The sequence below is a fragment of the Sorex araneus genome, chromosome 4, assembly GCF_027595985.1.
Source record: "Sorex araneus isolate mSorAra2 chromosome 4, mSorAra2.pri, whole genome shotgun sequence".
Taxonomy (NCBI): Eukaryota; Metazoa; Chordata; class Mammalia; order Eulipotyphla; family Soricidae; genus Sorex; species Sorex araneus.
In genome coordinates this window covers 206,516,018-206,531,367 of record NC_073305.1, presented here as the reverse complement: position 1 = coordinate 206,531,367, position 15,350 = coordinate 206,516,018, and the positions used below count along the sequence as shown (strand labels likewise).

The 15,350-nt window shown below is 58.3% G+C and overlaps 1 protein-coding gene across 1 annotated transcript in view; it reads right to left on the bottom strand.

The window, feature by feature from the left end:
* GSG1L (GSG1 like) overlaps positions 1–15,350 on the bottom strand; it is a 149,992-nt gene that overhangs the window by 11,562 nt on the left and 123,080 nt on the right. The window contains exons 4-5 of the mRNA XM_055135757.1: positions 13,143–13,254; positions 2,856–3,023 (exon numbers count right to left, since the gene is read on the bottom strand). Of these exons, the coding sequence (XP_054991732.1) occupies positions 2,856–3,023; positions 13,143–13,254 (280 nt within the window). The remainder of the gene's footprint in view (positions 1–2,855; positions 3,024–13,142; positions 13,255–15,350) is intronic.

Below are 15,350 nucleotides of genomic sequence, written 5' to 3'. Positions count from 1 at the left end.
CTCACACATTCATACCGACCACATCGATCCATCCGCTTGCCTGCAGACTCGAACACACGTTCACACACATACACACACACACACTCACCTACAGGCTCACACATGCACACACGCTCTTGCCATGCTTCCTCATGCACACAGATGTCACCTGTCGGACACCGTGCCTGGGTCCCCCTGGTCAGCCCCCGCGGACCCTCCCTGGGCCCGCAGAGCTCTGGGCTCTCGGCCGGGGCTCAGAGGGGTGCGAGCTCACAGCTGAGGACGGGCCGGGGGCTCACTCGGGCCTGGGCCCCCCTGTGCTGTCCTCTGCTCCCCCACTCCCGAGGGAGAGGCTGGGCTTAGGGGCCGGCTGGCCCTGGGCAGAGGCCCGCCCCGCTCTGCGCTCTCGGGGGCGGGGAGGCGCGACGCTGAACTAGGACAGCTCGGCTAAGCGGAAAGGCTCTCCTCAGAGAGCATGGCCGTGAGAGGTGGCCCCGTCTGCAGAATGTTCCAGCTGGGTTTGCACAGTCTTACCCTGCTCAGCGGCGGGGCCTCCGCCCTCTCCCCCTCGCAGCACCTCTCAAACTGGGGCACCCGCGAAGGATGAGCCGAAGGGGAGCAGCGAGGAGCCTGCCTCAGCGAAACGAGCCGGAGCCCTCGGCCTGAGGAGTCGCACGCCACAGCCAGGGCGGTGCTGGGATGCCAGCCTGCTGACTCGAGCCCGCGCCCTCGGCCCGAGGAGTCGCACGCCCACAACCAGCCTGCCGACTCGGCAGCTCCCTGGCCCAGCCGTGCCCGCCCCTTCCTGCCAAGGGACCCAGTGCACCACACTCGCAGGCTCTTCCCTGCCCACAGCCCATCCACCCCCGGACCCACATCTGGACACCTGGTGGGGTTCCAGCTGGGTAAGAGAGCCCAGAGGGGAGGTCTGGGAGCTCCCCCCAGCAGCCAGTTTGACCAGCACCTCCAGGGAGCCTGGCCAGGTAGCAGAGCCCTCCGATGGTGGAGCTTAGGGTCAAACAGACGATAGATTACAAGTAATGGCAGGTGGCAGCTGCTCCAAAAACCAGCACGGGGCTAAGAAGGGACCAGGAATTAGAGAGCAAATGATTGAGGAAGGTCTCACCAAAAATGGGACTGGAGACTGAGTGAGCCAGCTGAGAATTCCAGGACACAGCAAGTGCAAAGGACCCGGGGTAGGGATTGCCTCGCAATGCTCAAGGGACAGGAAGAAGATCTTCATGATAGAGGAGATAAGAGGAATCCGGACAGGGCAGGCAGCTAGTCCAGGCCCTACCCTGTGGTTCTGCGGAGGCCAGCTCCTCAGTGCTGCCCAGACCATGGCCTTCTGCCCCTCTCCTCTCATCTCTGGTTAGCCCTGAGAACCTGGCAACTTTATGCCTCTGAGATCCAGTATTGTACGCACAGTCAGTTCCCCCAGAAGCAGACTCTGCAATAAGGATTTGGCAATGGACAGTTTTTTTGGAAATGGTCCCAGAAATGTTATTCATCTATGTGCCTCTTTTTAGCTCATCCATCCATGCATCCATCCTTCCAATCATCTATCCATGCATCCAAACATCTATCAATGCATCCACCCAGCCATCCATGCACCCATCCAACCATCCATCCATCTAACCAACCATCTATCCATGCATACATGCATCGATCCATGTATCCATCCATCCAACCAACGATCTATCCATACATCCATACATCCAACCAACGATCTATCCATACATCCATACATCCAACCAACCATCCATACATCCATCCATACATCCAACCATCCATACATCCAACCATCCATCCAACCAACCATCTATCCATGCATCCATGCATTGATCCATCTAACCATCTAGCCATGTATCCCTCCATCCCTCCATCCATCCAACCATCCATCCATGCAACCAACAATCTATCCATACATCCATACATCCATCTAGCCATGCATTCATCCACCCATCCATCCATCCATCCAATCAACCATCTATCCAGGCACCCATTCATCTATCCATCCAGCCATCTATCCATACATCCATGCATCCATCCATTCATCCATTTATACATTTATCCATCAATCCATTCACCCATCCATCTGTCTATACATCCAGCTACCCAGTCACCAGTTATCTACCAACCTTTCCATCCATCCATCCATCCATCCATCCATCCATCCATCCATCCATCCATCCATTCTTTTATCCATCCATCCAACTATTCACCTTTCCACTCATCCAGTTATCCATTCATCTATGCATGCATCCATCCACCCAGTCACCTATCCATCATTCCACCATTACATTTATCCATCTATCCACCCAGTTCTCCATCCACATAGCACCCCATCCACCTACCACCCACTCACCCACCTACCCACTCACCCACCCATCTACCCACCCTGCCAGGCTCCCTTGCACCCAAGCCTACATATTTGCACCCTCTGGTCTCTGTTGCTGCCCTGACTCCCAACTGGGCTACAGGGACCCTGGAGTCTGATGAAGCCGCTGACCTTAAGGAGCCCCAACTAGTCCTTCTCACGGTCCTTTCCAGCCAAGCAGGGACAGAACCCAAGAACAAAGCCTGGGGCCAGACTCTGGGTGCTCAGAAACGGGGTCAGAGGGCAACCATCCACACTCAGAAACGGGGTCAGAGGGCAAACATCCACACTCAGCTCCCTTCTTGGTCTCTCAGGCCCTGATGACACAAGCCCAGCTCAGATCCTGCGAAACATTCAAAGATCCTGGAAATGTCAACACAGTGGGACCCAGTTCCGGCTTCACCCTGCCTGCCCCCGCCACCCCTCACCCCCAGAGACACTTCCATGAGACCCCGCACCCTGGCTTTGGCGCTGGGGCTGGGGTGAGTTCACTGACCTCTCCCGGAAGTACTTGATGGCCTCGGGGTCCCTGAAGGTCGGCTCCTCCCGGTAGCCCTGCTCGTAGACCTTGCGCTTGTGCCGGAACTCGATGACCGTCTTGGTGTAGGAGTTGAGCGTGGTGACCGAGGCCGCCATGCAGCAGGTAAAGGAGCCCCACGCCAGGCTGCCAGGAGAGGAGAGAGGGTCACGGTGACCGAGGGCCGGGCTGGGCAACAGCCCCGGGACAGACCTGGCCCCTCACCTGCCCTTCAGAGCTGGGAGGGACCTACTGGAGTTTGCAAGGCGAGCACGGGCGGCCCAGCGGGGGGCTGGCCTCAGCAGGACCCTGCGACTCAGCCTCAGGTGGAAAGGAAAACACCCTGGAGCGAGCAGAGCATGAGCGAAGGCAGAGAGGAGCATGCAGCAGGCAGCGCCCCCCAGAGGTGGGAGGCTTGGGGGCGGCTGGAATTGGGGGCATGAGGGTAGGAGCTGAGGATGGAGTCGTTGGGGGGTCAGAGTCCTGAAGCTGGTTTTCCAGGAGACTCAATGACCTTCTCCCGAGTGTGGCCTGGACAACAGCTTTCTCCTGCCGCCCGGTCCCCCACGCCAGCCCCTGGGCCCAGTGGCCATGGCCAGCGTCACCCGCTCGCCTCTCCCCATCTCTGAGCTCCCCTCTCTGTCGGTCCACGCTTGCTTGCTCCATCCCGGGGGTCCCCGGGATGCGCCCCCCCGCAGGGGCCACCCCAGAGTGCAGAGTCTGTCCTGACTCCATCAGGGAAGGCGGTGTGGAGCCCAGGGCACCTGCCCAGTTCCTCTGCCCTGGACTATGCAGAGCCCTGGGGCCGGAAGTGGGGTGCCCGCCTGGATCCGGTCACACCCAGTCTGGTTCCAGCCCCTGCCCCCTACCTCAGTGCACTGACCTCACCTCCCGTCCGTCCCCCAGGGGGCTCACAGTGCTCTCGGCCTCAGGGCAGCCAGAAGGGGAAGCAGGGCACACCTGAGAACAACCGAGCCTTTGTCCAGCCAGGCCCCATGGCCAGACCCAGGCCTGAGCCCCTGCTATTTCGTGACAGGGCTGACTCGACCCTCCCAGTGCTCGGATTCGCTGCCGTGCTGTGGGCTACAGTCCTTCCTGACCCCTCCAGCCCTGTCCACCTAAGGGCCCACCTCCTCCTGTGCTGGTGATTGGATGAGGACTGAGTATCTGATGGCAACGCAGGGACCAGTGATGGAGAATGAAGAGGCGGGCTGGCTTTGTCCAATCAGCATCTAGTCTGTTAAGGATCACCGCCCACCTCCCTACCCCCCACCGTCATACACCCCATCCCCTCCTTCAAGCCAGGCTGGTCTCAGCCCCACCATTGCAGGTGCGTGCCTGAAAGTGTCACCTGGCCTCCTGTCACATCAGTCGGGTTCAGGAACCAACATGTGACAGTAGACTCAAAGCCGGACCTTGGCAGACCCTGCTAGGACAAGGGGCTGCCGTCCCCTCAGTCACAGACCTGCCACTTGCACTTTGTCTCTCACTGTTCCGTTGCCCCCAGCCCTCCTTGCACCCTGTAATTCCCTTGTGTCTCCCCTTCCCCTTCCCCATCACGTGTTCTTCATGTTTAAGTTAATCTTCGCTTTGGTGCCACGTCCAGGATGCCTAATTCTAGGTCCCAAAGCCTTTCTCCTATTTTTCACATTTGAGACTGGATTTGGGGGTGGGGATGAGGTGGTGGGGTCACACCCAGCTGTGCTCAGCGCTTACTCCTGACTGTGTGCTCAGGGATCATTTCTGGTGGAGCTCGGAGGACCACATACGGTGCCAGGGATTGAACCCGGGTTGGCAAAGCAAGTGTCTTACCCACTGTATTACTTCGTCCGCTATGAATGTCCGATAGAGCCAAGACCAGTGGAAAAGGTTATTTCCCCTAACTGAATGACTTTGCAACGTGGTGAGTTATCAGTGGGCGTCTTCGGGCGGGTGTATTTCTGGGTTCCCTGCTCTGTCTCATGATCTGTGCATCTGTCCCCCCGCCTCTGCCACACGGGCAGATGAGAAGGCTGGGATTGGGTGGTCTGACCCCTCTCACTTTATTCTTCCTTACCAATTGTTTTAGTCATTCTAGTTCTCTCACACGTCCTTGTAAGTATGTGAAAAACATTATCAAAGCATAAAGAAATAGGGGCTGGAGAGATAGCACAGCGGGTAGGGCGTTTGCCTTGCACGCGATCAACCCGGGTTCAAATCCCAGCATCCCATATGGTCCCCTGAGCACAGCCAGGGGTAATTCCTGAGTGCAGAGCCAGGAGTAACCCCTGTGCATCGCCAGGTGTGACCCAAAAAGAAAAAAAAAAAGCATAAAGAAATATTGCTGAGACTTTGGAGCCTCATTAAATTAAATGAGATTGCATTAAACCTGTGTAACCACCCGAAGAAAACTACCACCTTCACCATGAACATAGTCTTATCTTTCTAGAGACACTTTGTTCTTTGATTTCTTTCATTGGCGTGTTATGGTTCTTGGTAATCCTATAAATACTTTGTTAGGTTTATGCCGGAGTGTTTAATTTTTCAAGTGCCAATGGTACTGATTTTTTTTCATTGTGTTGCCCACATGTTCATTGTTTATTTATACCAATAGAATTGACTTGGGGGAATTTTGTTTTTTCTTTCTGGGTCCTCTCAAGCTCGACAGGGCTCAGTGCTTGGAGGTTGATCCTAGTGGTGTTTGGCCACTAAGAGGAGCCTGGGAACAAACTCGGGCCTTCTGCATGCAAAGCCTAGAGTTCAGCTCACTGACCCTCCCCCAACCTCTCTCTCTGACTGATTTTTTAATTTTTATTTTGTATCGTGACACTATAATGAAATTTTATTCAGTCTAGGCTTCATTTTTCTGTAGTTATCTTTTTTTCTAGGCCATCTTCATGCTATCTTCAGATACATATAGAAAAAAATAGGTATTCCCCCTCCATTCTTGTGTCTTTTATTTCCTTTTCATTCCTTATTGCACTAGCAAGAGTTTCTAGGACTATGTTGGATGAGAATGGCATTCTCAATCTCAGAAGACACAGTTAGTCTTTTACCATTAAATACAAGGTTGCCTGTCATGCACTTTATCAAGTTGAGGAAGTTCCCTTTAATTCTTAGTTTTCTGAGGGTGATTATTTCCAAATCATGAGTGAATGTCAAATTTTGTCAAATCTTTTCTGCATTAATTCATATAATAATGCTATTTCAATGTATGTCCTTTTACTTCCTCTATTAACAATTACCTTAAATATCTTCTCTGAATGCTTTTAGGACTACATCAAATCATTATAGTGTTTGCTTCAGCAATCAAACATAAATTTAGGAAACTCAAGAGGAAAAGGAAAAAATTTCCTTCCTGATGTTCTAGAATTCTTTCTTTTAAAACTCTCAAGGCTCATAATGAATTAAAATAAATAAAATAAAATAAAAAATAAAATTTGTCTTTCTCTTTGGAGAATTTCTTTTTGCCACTCTTTCGGGGAAGATTCATTGGCAATAAATGTTCTTTATCTTCCTCCATCTATGAAAGTCCTTATTTCCCCTTATTTTTCTTGTAGGATAGTTTTGCTGGCTGTAGGTTTCTGAGTTTACATTGTCATTAAATGTACACTTCCTTCTAGATTCCATGGTTTCCAATGCAAAATCCACTCTCATTTCAATCACTCTCCTCTCAGCTCATGTATTGTTGATTTACAAAAAAGAATCTCTCATTGCTTTCAACACTCTTTCCTTAAACTTTAGTTTTTCCAATCTTAATGGTTTAAGGGGTCTGGAGTGATAGCACAGAGGGTAGGGCGTTTGCCTTGCATGCGGCCAACCTGGGTTTGATTCCTCCGTCCCTCTCGGAGAGCCCCAGAAGCTACCGAGAGTACCCCACCCACACAGCAGAGCCTGGCAAGCTACCCGTGGCATATTCGGTATGCCAAAATCAGCAACAACAAGTCTCACAATGGAGACATTACTGGTGCCCACTTGAGCAAATCAATGAACAATGGGATGACAGTGATACAGTGCTACAACAGTTTAAGGGCGTGGCTTTCTTTGAATTCACCCGACTTGAAGATTCACCCAGCTTCTTTGCTCTGTAGGTTTATGTCTTCTACAAAATTTGGCAGGTTTTTAGCCATTGTTTTTCTTTTTGAGCACTTTTTTCAACTCCCTATTTAGTCTGACCTTGGTCCAATGTTTAGTTCTTTCATTATACTCCTTCATGCTCCCTTCATTTTGAAAACAAACAATTTTATCTCTATTTTCAGTGTGGCTAAGTTTTGTCATCTTACCTTCAGATTTATGGATGTTTTCTTTCGTCTCCTCCATTCCCCTATTGAGCCCTGCATGGATTGTGGTGTGTGTGTGTGGGGGGGGGTGAGTCAAAGCCATGCTGAGGGCACCAGAAGCCCCCCTTCAGCCTCTCCCTGTGATTCTTGGCCGACAGGGGCTACTCCATCGACAGTAGGGCTGGTGCTGCAGAGCTGCCCACCCCCCGTCATGCTGAAGCCCCCCGGGGCCACCCCAGCAGTGACTGGGGGCCTCTAGAACCATCAGACCCGGCAACGTTGCAAGTGGTATATGGTGCCAGGGACGAACCACGGGTCTGAGCGCCTGTTCGCGGGTTGTCTATCTCCCTGGCCGGAAATTTTAGTTTGGCTATTCTGTTTGTCAGCCTCACCATTTCCACTTCTTTATAGCATCGAGATCTTCACCTGAAACTTCCTATTTCTTCCCTGGGATTTTTAGCTTTCGTTTCTGAGGCATTATTTTTTCATTTGCTGCAATCATGTTAGTAATTATTTGCTAAAACATTCTGTGGCAACGGCTTTAGACTCTTATAAATCAGATCCCCTCGGATATTGGACCTGCTTTATTCTCCTTTTTTCATTTCAGCGGAGACCTGGCTGTTCTGGGCACGGCGGGAATGTTCAGTCGCAGCCTTGATGTTTGGGATGTTTTTAAATGAAACTCTGGATGGCGGTTAACCCCCTGCTGGAGCTGGCAAGGAGAGGGCAGCCCTGGGTGCCTGCCTGTGCCCGGGCAGGGTTGGTGCCGGCTTCCCACAGGTCACCCTCCTGGGTTCGAGGTGGAGCGGTTCCTGCTTGCTGCCGGCAGCTCTGGAATTCTGTCCCCAACCCCAGCCTCTGAGGCTGTGACCCTGAGCGGGAGGGTCAGGGCTGTCCCCTCAGGGCCTCCCAAGCTGCCCCCACCACCACCAGGGCAGAGGTGCCAAAGCTATGGCCACCAGCAGTGCTGGAAATTCTGACGCTTGACTTTTCCCCTGGGACCTGCAGTACAGAGTGGTTGGGAGCCCAGGGTCCTCCGTGACCCCCTGGAACTCGGGGCTCTGGGGCTCCTTGCTATGCCGGGGGTGAGGACCCCAGGCCTCTTCTCTGGCACCTCCCAGAAAGGGGAGTGGGGGGAGGGACTCACTCCTGGGGTGAAATCCAGGCGCCGCCCGCTCCTGGGGAGGGTATAACCTACTTTTTGCTTGTTTGCTTATTTGGAGGAGCCGCACCCAGTGGTGCTCAGGGCCCACTCCTGGCTTTGTGCTCAGGGAGCACTCCCGGCGGTTCTCAGGGGATCATATGCAGTGACGGGAGGCAAGCACGCTACCCCCTGTACTGTCACTCTCGCCCCAGGCTAGGGCGACGGGACCTCAGGTGTCCCCAAGAGTGTTCTGTCTCGGTCACAGCCCCCGCCTTCCCAGTGCGTCTGGCCACAGAGAGCAGACTTTTATTAATTTTTAACATCGTTTTTATTTTTAAAATTCATTTGATTTATTTATTTTTGCTTTTAGGGTCACACCTGGCAATGCACAGGGGTTACTCCTGGCTCTGCACTCAGGAATCACCCCTGACAGTGCTCAGAGGACCATATGGGATGCTGAGAATCGAACCCGGTCGGCTGCATGCAAGGCAAACACCCTACCTGCTGTGCTATCACTCCAGCCCCAATTTTTAACATTGTTTTTAAATGTTATTTTTATTGTTGTTCAGGTAACATGCTTGCAATAGTGCTGGTGTTCATGGCACGGATGCCCATCGTAGACGCCCCTCTCCCAACACCAGAGTGCCCCAGGCCCTCCACCACTGCCCTCATGACACACCTGGGCCTCCTGCCCCTCCCACCCCCTGGTCCCCTCCGTTTTGTAATCCAGGGCCAAGGCAGAGAACACACTTGCAGCAGACTTGGTTTGGTTCAGGCCTTCTGGCAACTCTGAGTTTCTAACTTCTTTTGGGGGGCATCAGGGAACCAACCCAGCAATACTATAGCACAGCGGGTAGAGCGTTTGCCTTGCATGCGGCCGACCCGAGTTTGATTCCTCTGCCCTTCTCGGAGAGCCCGGCAAGCTACCGAGAGTATCCCCCCTGCATGGCAGAGCCTGGCAAGCTCCCTGTGGTGTATTGGATATGCCAAAAACAGTAACAATAAGTCTCACAATGGAGACGTGACTGGTGCCTGTTTGAGCAAATCGATGAGCAACAGAACGACAGTGTACAGTGCTACTCCTGGCTCTGTACACAGTGCTCCTGGTGGGCTCAGGGTCCCAGATACCGTGCCAGGAACCAAACCCACCAACCAAGTGCAAGGCAGGCGCCCTCCCGCTGTGCTATCACTCCGGCCCATTTCCGGCCTCCTTTAGTGCACATCTGGGAGAGCTCAGGCACCGGTGCTCACTGACGTGGTGCTGCTGCTGGTCTCAGCCCTCCAAGGCTCTGCTTTATCTGTCACACCTGGGGACTGGCGCCATCCCGGGCTCGAGGCACAGCAGACACGTGTCGCTCTGTCTCTGTAGCAGCGAAATCCTTGTCATTTGTTCCAGAGGGTCTGGACTGCGTCCCACACACCAGAATGCTAGTGTCACCAAACAGAAGCTTTGTTTTATTCACTGCTGTGTCCCTGGCACCCGTGTCGGGCTGGCACTTAGTAGGTGCTCATTAAACATTGGCAGCGCCAAGAAACGCCGACACAATGAAGACAAACGAACCAACCATGAAGTGCCGCTGGGGGGTTTGTAATGTGGTGAGGGGCCCTGACTGCCACTGAGAGTTTCGCCCCTTTCCTGTGCCCCTCACCGCCACAATCCCTGCGCCGCTCCCCCCCGGCCCAGAGACTGGTATCAGCAAAGTCGGGTGCCAGAGCCTGCACTGCTGAGCCAGTGTGGGGAGGGACGTGGGCGGCTGGCCTGGTCTGGGGAGCGAAAGCGCAGAGTGGACACTGCGGGCAGGGAAGGAGGGTGCTGGAGTGTGGAGCAGCCATCACCGAGTCATCCAGAACTGCAGGGGGCAGCTGCTTGGAGGCACGGGGGTGCCGCCTTGAGGTCTGCAGGCCCCAGGGCTGAGGACAAAAGGCCGGGTGGCCCCACTGGGACAGAGCCCAGGAGGTGCAACATGGCCCCAGGAGGGCAGAGCGGGCATCGGCTGCCTGCTGGGCACCACAGCCTCCCCGTGCTGCCAGGAGACACCTTCCTGCAGGGGATCAGTGCTCGTGCCAGCCTCGGGGTTTGCCACTATGCCAGGCACGCCAGGGTGCCACAGTGTCAACCATGCCTGGGTGTCACAATGCCAGGCATGCCAGGGTGCCACAGGGCCAACCATGCCGGGTGCCACAATGCCAGGCATGCCAGGATACTTCCAAATGCCAGCTATGCCAGGGTGCCACCATGCCAGCCACGCTGGGGTCCCCTGGGTGAGAAGGGTCTGCGGTATCCACCAGTTCAGAGAGGGACGGAGGGGACCAGGTGGGCCCCCAAACCCAGTGGCGAGGCGCTCCCCTCCCAGGCCCAGCCCGCAGGCTTCTGTCTTGCTGTGTGGCCGGGGTGAGACCGCAGACCTCTCTGGGCTTCCACCCCTTAGAGGAATAAAGCTCCGCGGGACGCCTGGGTGCCGGGGGCCCGCGCCCGCGCCTGTCCCTCTCCATTCTGAGCGCCTGTGAGACAGGAGGAGACAAGGGCTGCGGCGCCAGGACGGCTCGCAGTGCGCATGGCCACTGGGGTGTCCCACCTGGACTCCTGGGGGCATGGCGAGTGGGAACCAGCAAGCAGCAGTGGGGGCCGCTGGCGTGGGAGGCGCAGAGGGGGACTGGGGCGAGCTGCAGCGCCGAGCCCCGCCGAAAGGGGGCGCCACGATCCAGTACTGACTGTGCCCGGGCGCGGGGAAGGGGCCAGGGGGCCAGTGCAGGTACAGGCTCCCTCTGTGGGTGTGGGGACCCGCTTGGGGCGGGCCCTGTCCAGGGGGAGCTGCCGACCCCGCCCCACCCAAGGACCCCGCCCAAGGACCCCGCCCCGCCCCGCCCCGCGCCTGGAGCTGACCTGGACCTGGGGTCAGCAGAGCCACAGAGGCCACGAAGGGGCAGGCAGGGCGGGGGCACGCCCAGTGCGGGCAGCGGGTGCGCGGGCCGCTAGGGGGGCGCCAAGATCCCCCTCCCCCCCCAACGCGTGTCCCCGTGCCCCGCACCCCCAACCTTGGCGACTTCTCTGCACGCAGCGCCCAGAGCCCCTCCCCGCCCCCTCCCGCCAAGCGCATATGCGTGGTCTCCCCTCGCGCCCAGGGCGGGGTCTGGGGCGTCTCCGCCAGCCTCCCCCGCTTCACTGCACTCTGCCCAGCCCCCTCCCTCCCTCGTTTGGGGGAGACAGGGGGCCCGCTGGGATCCCCGGGGACACCGCAGAGTCTTCCGGGCCTCTGGGACACTGGCATGTGAGGAGCTGGGACGTCAGGGGACACCCCCACGCCCGAACCTCGCAGCCCAGACACAGACCCACACCCCCAGCCCCCTCGGGATCAGCCTGTTGGTATCTGAAGCCACCACCCGGGGGTGCTGTGATGTGTGTCCAGGGAGAACTCTGTTTCCAGGAGGCAGGAACCCCGAGACCCCATTTGACAGCTGAGCACACTGAGGCCCGGAGAAGGGCAGGGTCACGGCCATGAGTGTGCTGGTCCAGGGCCGCTGCCCATCCCCGCCAGGACACGGACACCCCGCCAGCCGCCAGCAGCTCGCTCCCGGCCTCAGACGAGGCCGGGCCGGCAGGGGCTCCGGGACCAGAGATGTGACAAATGGCCTCACACGTATGAAACAAGAGAGATGACAGCACACGGCCCTGGCGAGGCCCCAAATGCGAGGGATGAAAAATGGGCCTGATCCGTCTCGCGGGCTCCGTGACAAGGAGAAATGGATCAGCCCTAATGGGGGCCGCCCGTAAATAGTCCGGCAGAACCGGGCCCGGCGGGGAGGGGCCCAGCATCAGGGGAGGGGAGCTCCGAGGCCCACCCTGGCTCAGCTCAGTCCCGGGGGCTCAGGGCCCCCCACAGTCAGGCTGGGGGACCCTGGGCCGGGCACCCACCCTCCCCCGTCCTCGTCTGCACAGGTACTGTGCCCAGTACTGAGCACCCAGCTGCCCAGCACCCCCGCCAGTCAGAGCTGCAGCCAGAGCCCACGTGTGGCCACTCACCCACACGTCCACCTGCCCCACTTGGGGCGTTGTGGACTCCAGTGCGAGGCATGGAGACGGGCCAGGCGGAGTCCAGAAGGCTCTGACATCGCCCCTGCAGGGGTAATGGAGCCGGAGGGGACAGGCCTATGCTGGGACCCGGGGGCCAGAGTCCCCCGCCCACGAAGTCAAGAGGGGTGCTCCATGCTAGGAGGAAAGCCCACCCAGGACTTCACGCTAGAGAGCCTGCTCCGGAGACCACCAGGGAGCCTGAGGCTTTTGGCAGCTGGATCGAACCTGTCCTGAAGTCCATCGTGGCATTCTCTCCGCTCGCAGGGGCTGGTGTGCGCAGGGAGGGCTCGCACTGATGCGGGGAGACTTTTCTGGGATGACCTCTGCCAGGTGCTCTGCCTTCTCACCTGAGCCCTCGGCGTTCCCTGGGCCAGCGTGCAGCCTCGTCTGCAGGGTGGTGCCGCTCCCTCCCTCAGAGCCCCTGAATCCTGGCTGCCGCCTTTGTTCCCCATTGTGCTCTGAGGGGCTGGGCCTGCACCCCGGCACGGCCCCTCCCTGGGGTAATCTCTCCCAGGGGTCCCCAGTTCCCCAGCAGCTTGCCCGAAGCACAGCCACCCCCCCCCCACCCCCGTCACAAAATCATCTCACGGTGATTCACATTTCAAAGCAGAACAGCCGTGCGTGGCTCGGGGCGGCTGTAAACCAGGTCAGCAGGGCCTGGGGTCAGAGTTTACTGAGCGCCCCCAGCCCTGCAGGGCCGCCCCGCCTTCCTTGCCCCCTACTAGGACTGAGCCCCCACCCCAACACATATGCACAGTGGCCGCACGTCCAGGGCCCCGCGGATCACTTACCAGAAGGACCACCCGTAGTCCCAGGAGTGGGGTCTCCAGTCCTCGGGCCCGAGGCTGACGGTGACCTGGAACACCTGCGTGTACATCATGTGGGCCACCATGCCCAGGAGGCCTGTGGGAGAGAGGCAGGGTCAGCAAGCACGGCCCCCGCAGGGTCGCCTCTGGGAGCTCGGGGACCTTGGGGAGAGGTCGGCAGCCCTGCGTGAGGATCCCGCAGGGGGGCGGCTGGGACGCAGCAGAGACGCAGGGTGCAGGGTCTGCGGGCAGGGGGCAGCAGCCTGACCCCCAGGCACACACCGTCCTTGGCGGCGAGCAGAGGGGCGTGCCGAGGAAGCTTCACTCCCAGGGGCCAGAGAGACAGGGCAGGCTGCTGTGACCCCAGGTGTGCCTCGGGGGCGCCTGAGCACAGGTCTGCGTGGAGAATCGCCCAGTGGAGATTTGGCACCCCCACCCCCACCCCACCCCCAAGCCGCTTTATTTATTTATTGGTTTGGGAGCCACACCCAGCGGTGCTCATTCTGAGGCCATGAGTTCTGGGGATGGGCCCGGGCTCTGGGGGTGGGAGTGACCCTCCGAGTTCACCCCTGGCTGCCGCCCTGTCAGCGTGAGGCCCAGGGCCCCTGCACTGCCACTTAGGTTGCTGCCCCCTTCCCAGGCTACTGCCCCTCCCTTGGGCCACCTCACCCCTCCCTTGGGCCACCTCACCCCTCCCCTGGGCTACCTCACCCCTCCCCTGGGTTATCTCACCCCTCCTCTAGGATACTGCACTCCTCCTCTGGCTACTTCATCCCTCCCCAGGCTACTGCCCCTCCCCTGGGAAACCTCACCCCTCCCCTGGGCTACCTCACCACACCTCTGGGATACCACACCCCTCCTCTAGCTACCTCACCCCTCTCCAGGCTACTGCCCTTCCCCTGGGCTACTCACCCCTCCTCTGGGATACTGCACCCCTCTCCTGGGCTACCTCACCCCTCCCCTGGGATACCTCACCCTTCCAATGGACTCCTGCACCCCTCCTCAGGGCTCCTCACAGCCTTGGCACCTACCCCACGGCTCGGCTGGTGCTCAGGTGACAGGGAGAGGCAGCGAGTTGCCCGAGGCCCCGAGGGGTGAGAGGGCCCAGCTGTGCCGGCCCAGGGCGGGGCCCTCCTGCTGCCTTGAGCCGTGTCCTTCCCTACATGGCCAGGCCACTGCGCCCCCCGATTCTCAGGGGGGAGAGGGAAAAGGCAGAGACCGGGAGTGCCGGGCGGAGGCCAGAGAGGGCAGAGGCCGTCCGTGAGGGGGGAACCCCGAGTCCCAGGACCTGGCTCGGGGGACAGTGGGGACGGGAGGGTGACAGCCTGAGTGGACAGGGGTGCTGCTCTGACAGGCACCGGGGAAGTCCCAGCTTCCGTGTGGGCATGTCACGCGTCTGTCTCCACGGCCAGGCGCGGCTGCTGGGGGGAGGTCACCGGGCCAGCGCTGAGCAGAGGGGGGCATGGCACGGAGTCTCTGTCCAGTCACGTGTCCTCGGCGTCACGGAGGTGACCGCCTTGTCCCGGCCCCTCATGGACAGGGGCCCTGCTCTGGCCTCGGGGAAGTGTCGTTGCTCGTGGAGGGGGGAGAAGGGACCCCGGGGGCTGAGTCAGGCCCCGCCTTCCCGGGCCGTCCCAGGGTCTGGGGGCACGGGCAGCAGCTCTCGGCATCTCTGCCCCCCCGCCCCCCTCCCCGCCCCTGCCCTCCCCGTCTCGGCTCAGCCTGCTGGAAGGCGGAGCCGGACGGGCCATGATTTCTCTTCCACTGACACAATTCCTGGCAAACTTGCCAAGAAGTACATGACTGTTACACCTTCTTTGGATCTGACACAGCGTTCCTCGAAAATGAGGCACTGCATTTCCCCCCCAGTCCGCTGACGATATTTCAGTTATTTCAGCTCTTTTTCTTTCTTTCTTTCTTTTCTTTTTTTTTCAATTCTTGCTGCCTGGGACGGCTTTGTGCAGGCCGGCACATCTTCCTCCAGAATGACAAGAACTACTCACAAATCGGGTGCGTCGGGGATTCTAACGGGAGCCGTGGGCCACGGTGGCTGCCGCGGGTGGTCTCGGGGTCTCCTCCTCGGATCGGCCCCCACTGGGCCAGCGCAGACCTCCCAGTGCTCGCCCCTCGCCTGGTGCAAAGCCACCCTCCTGCCCGGTTTGAAGTTTCAGATGTTCCCCGTTACTCCTGAGC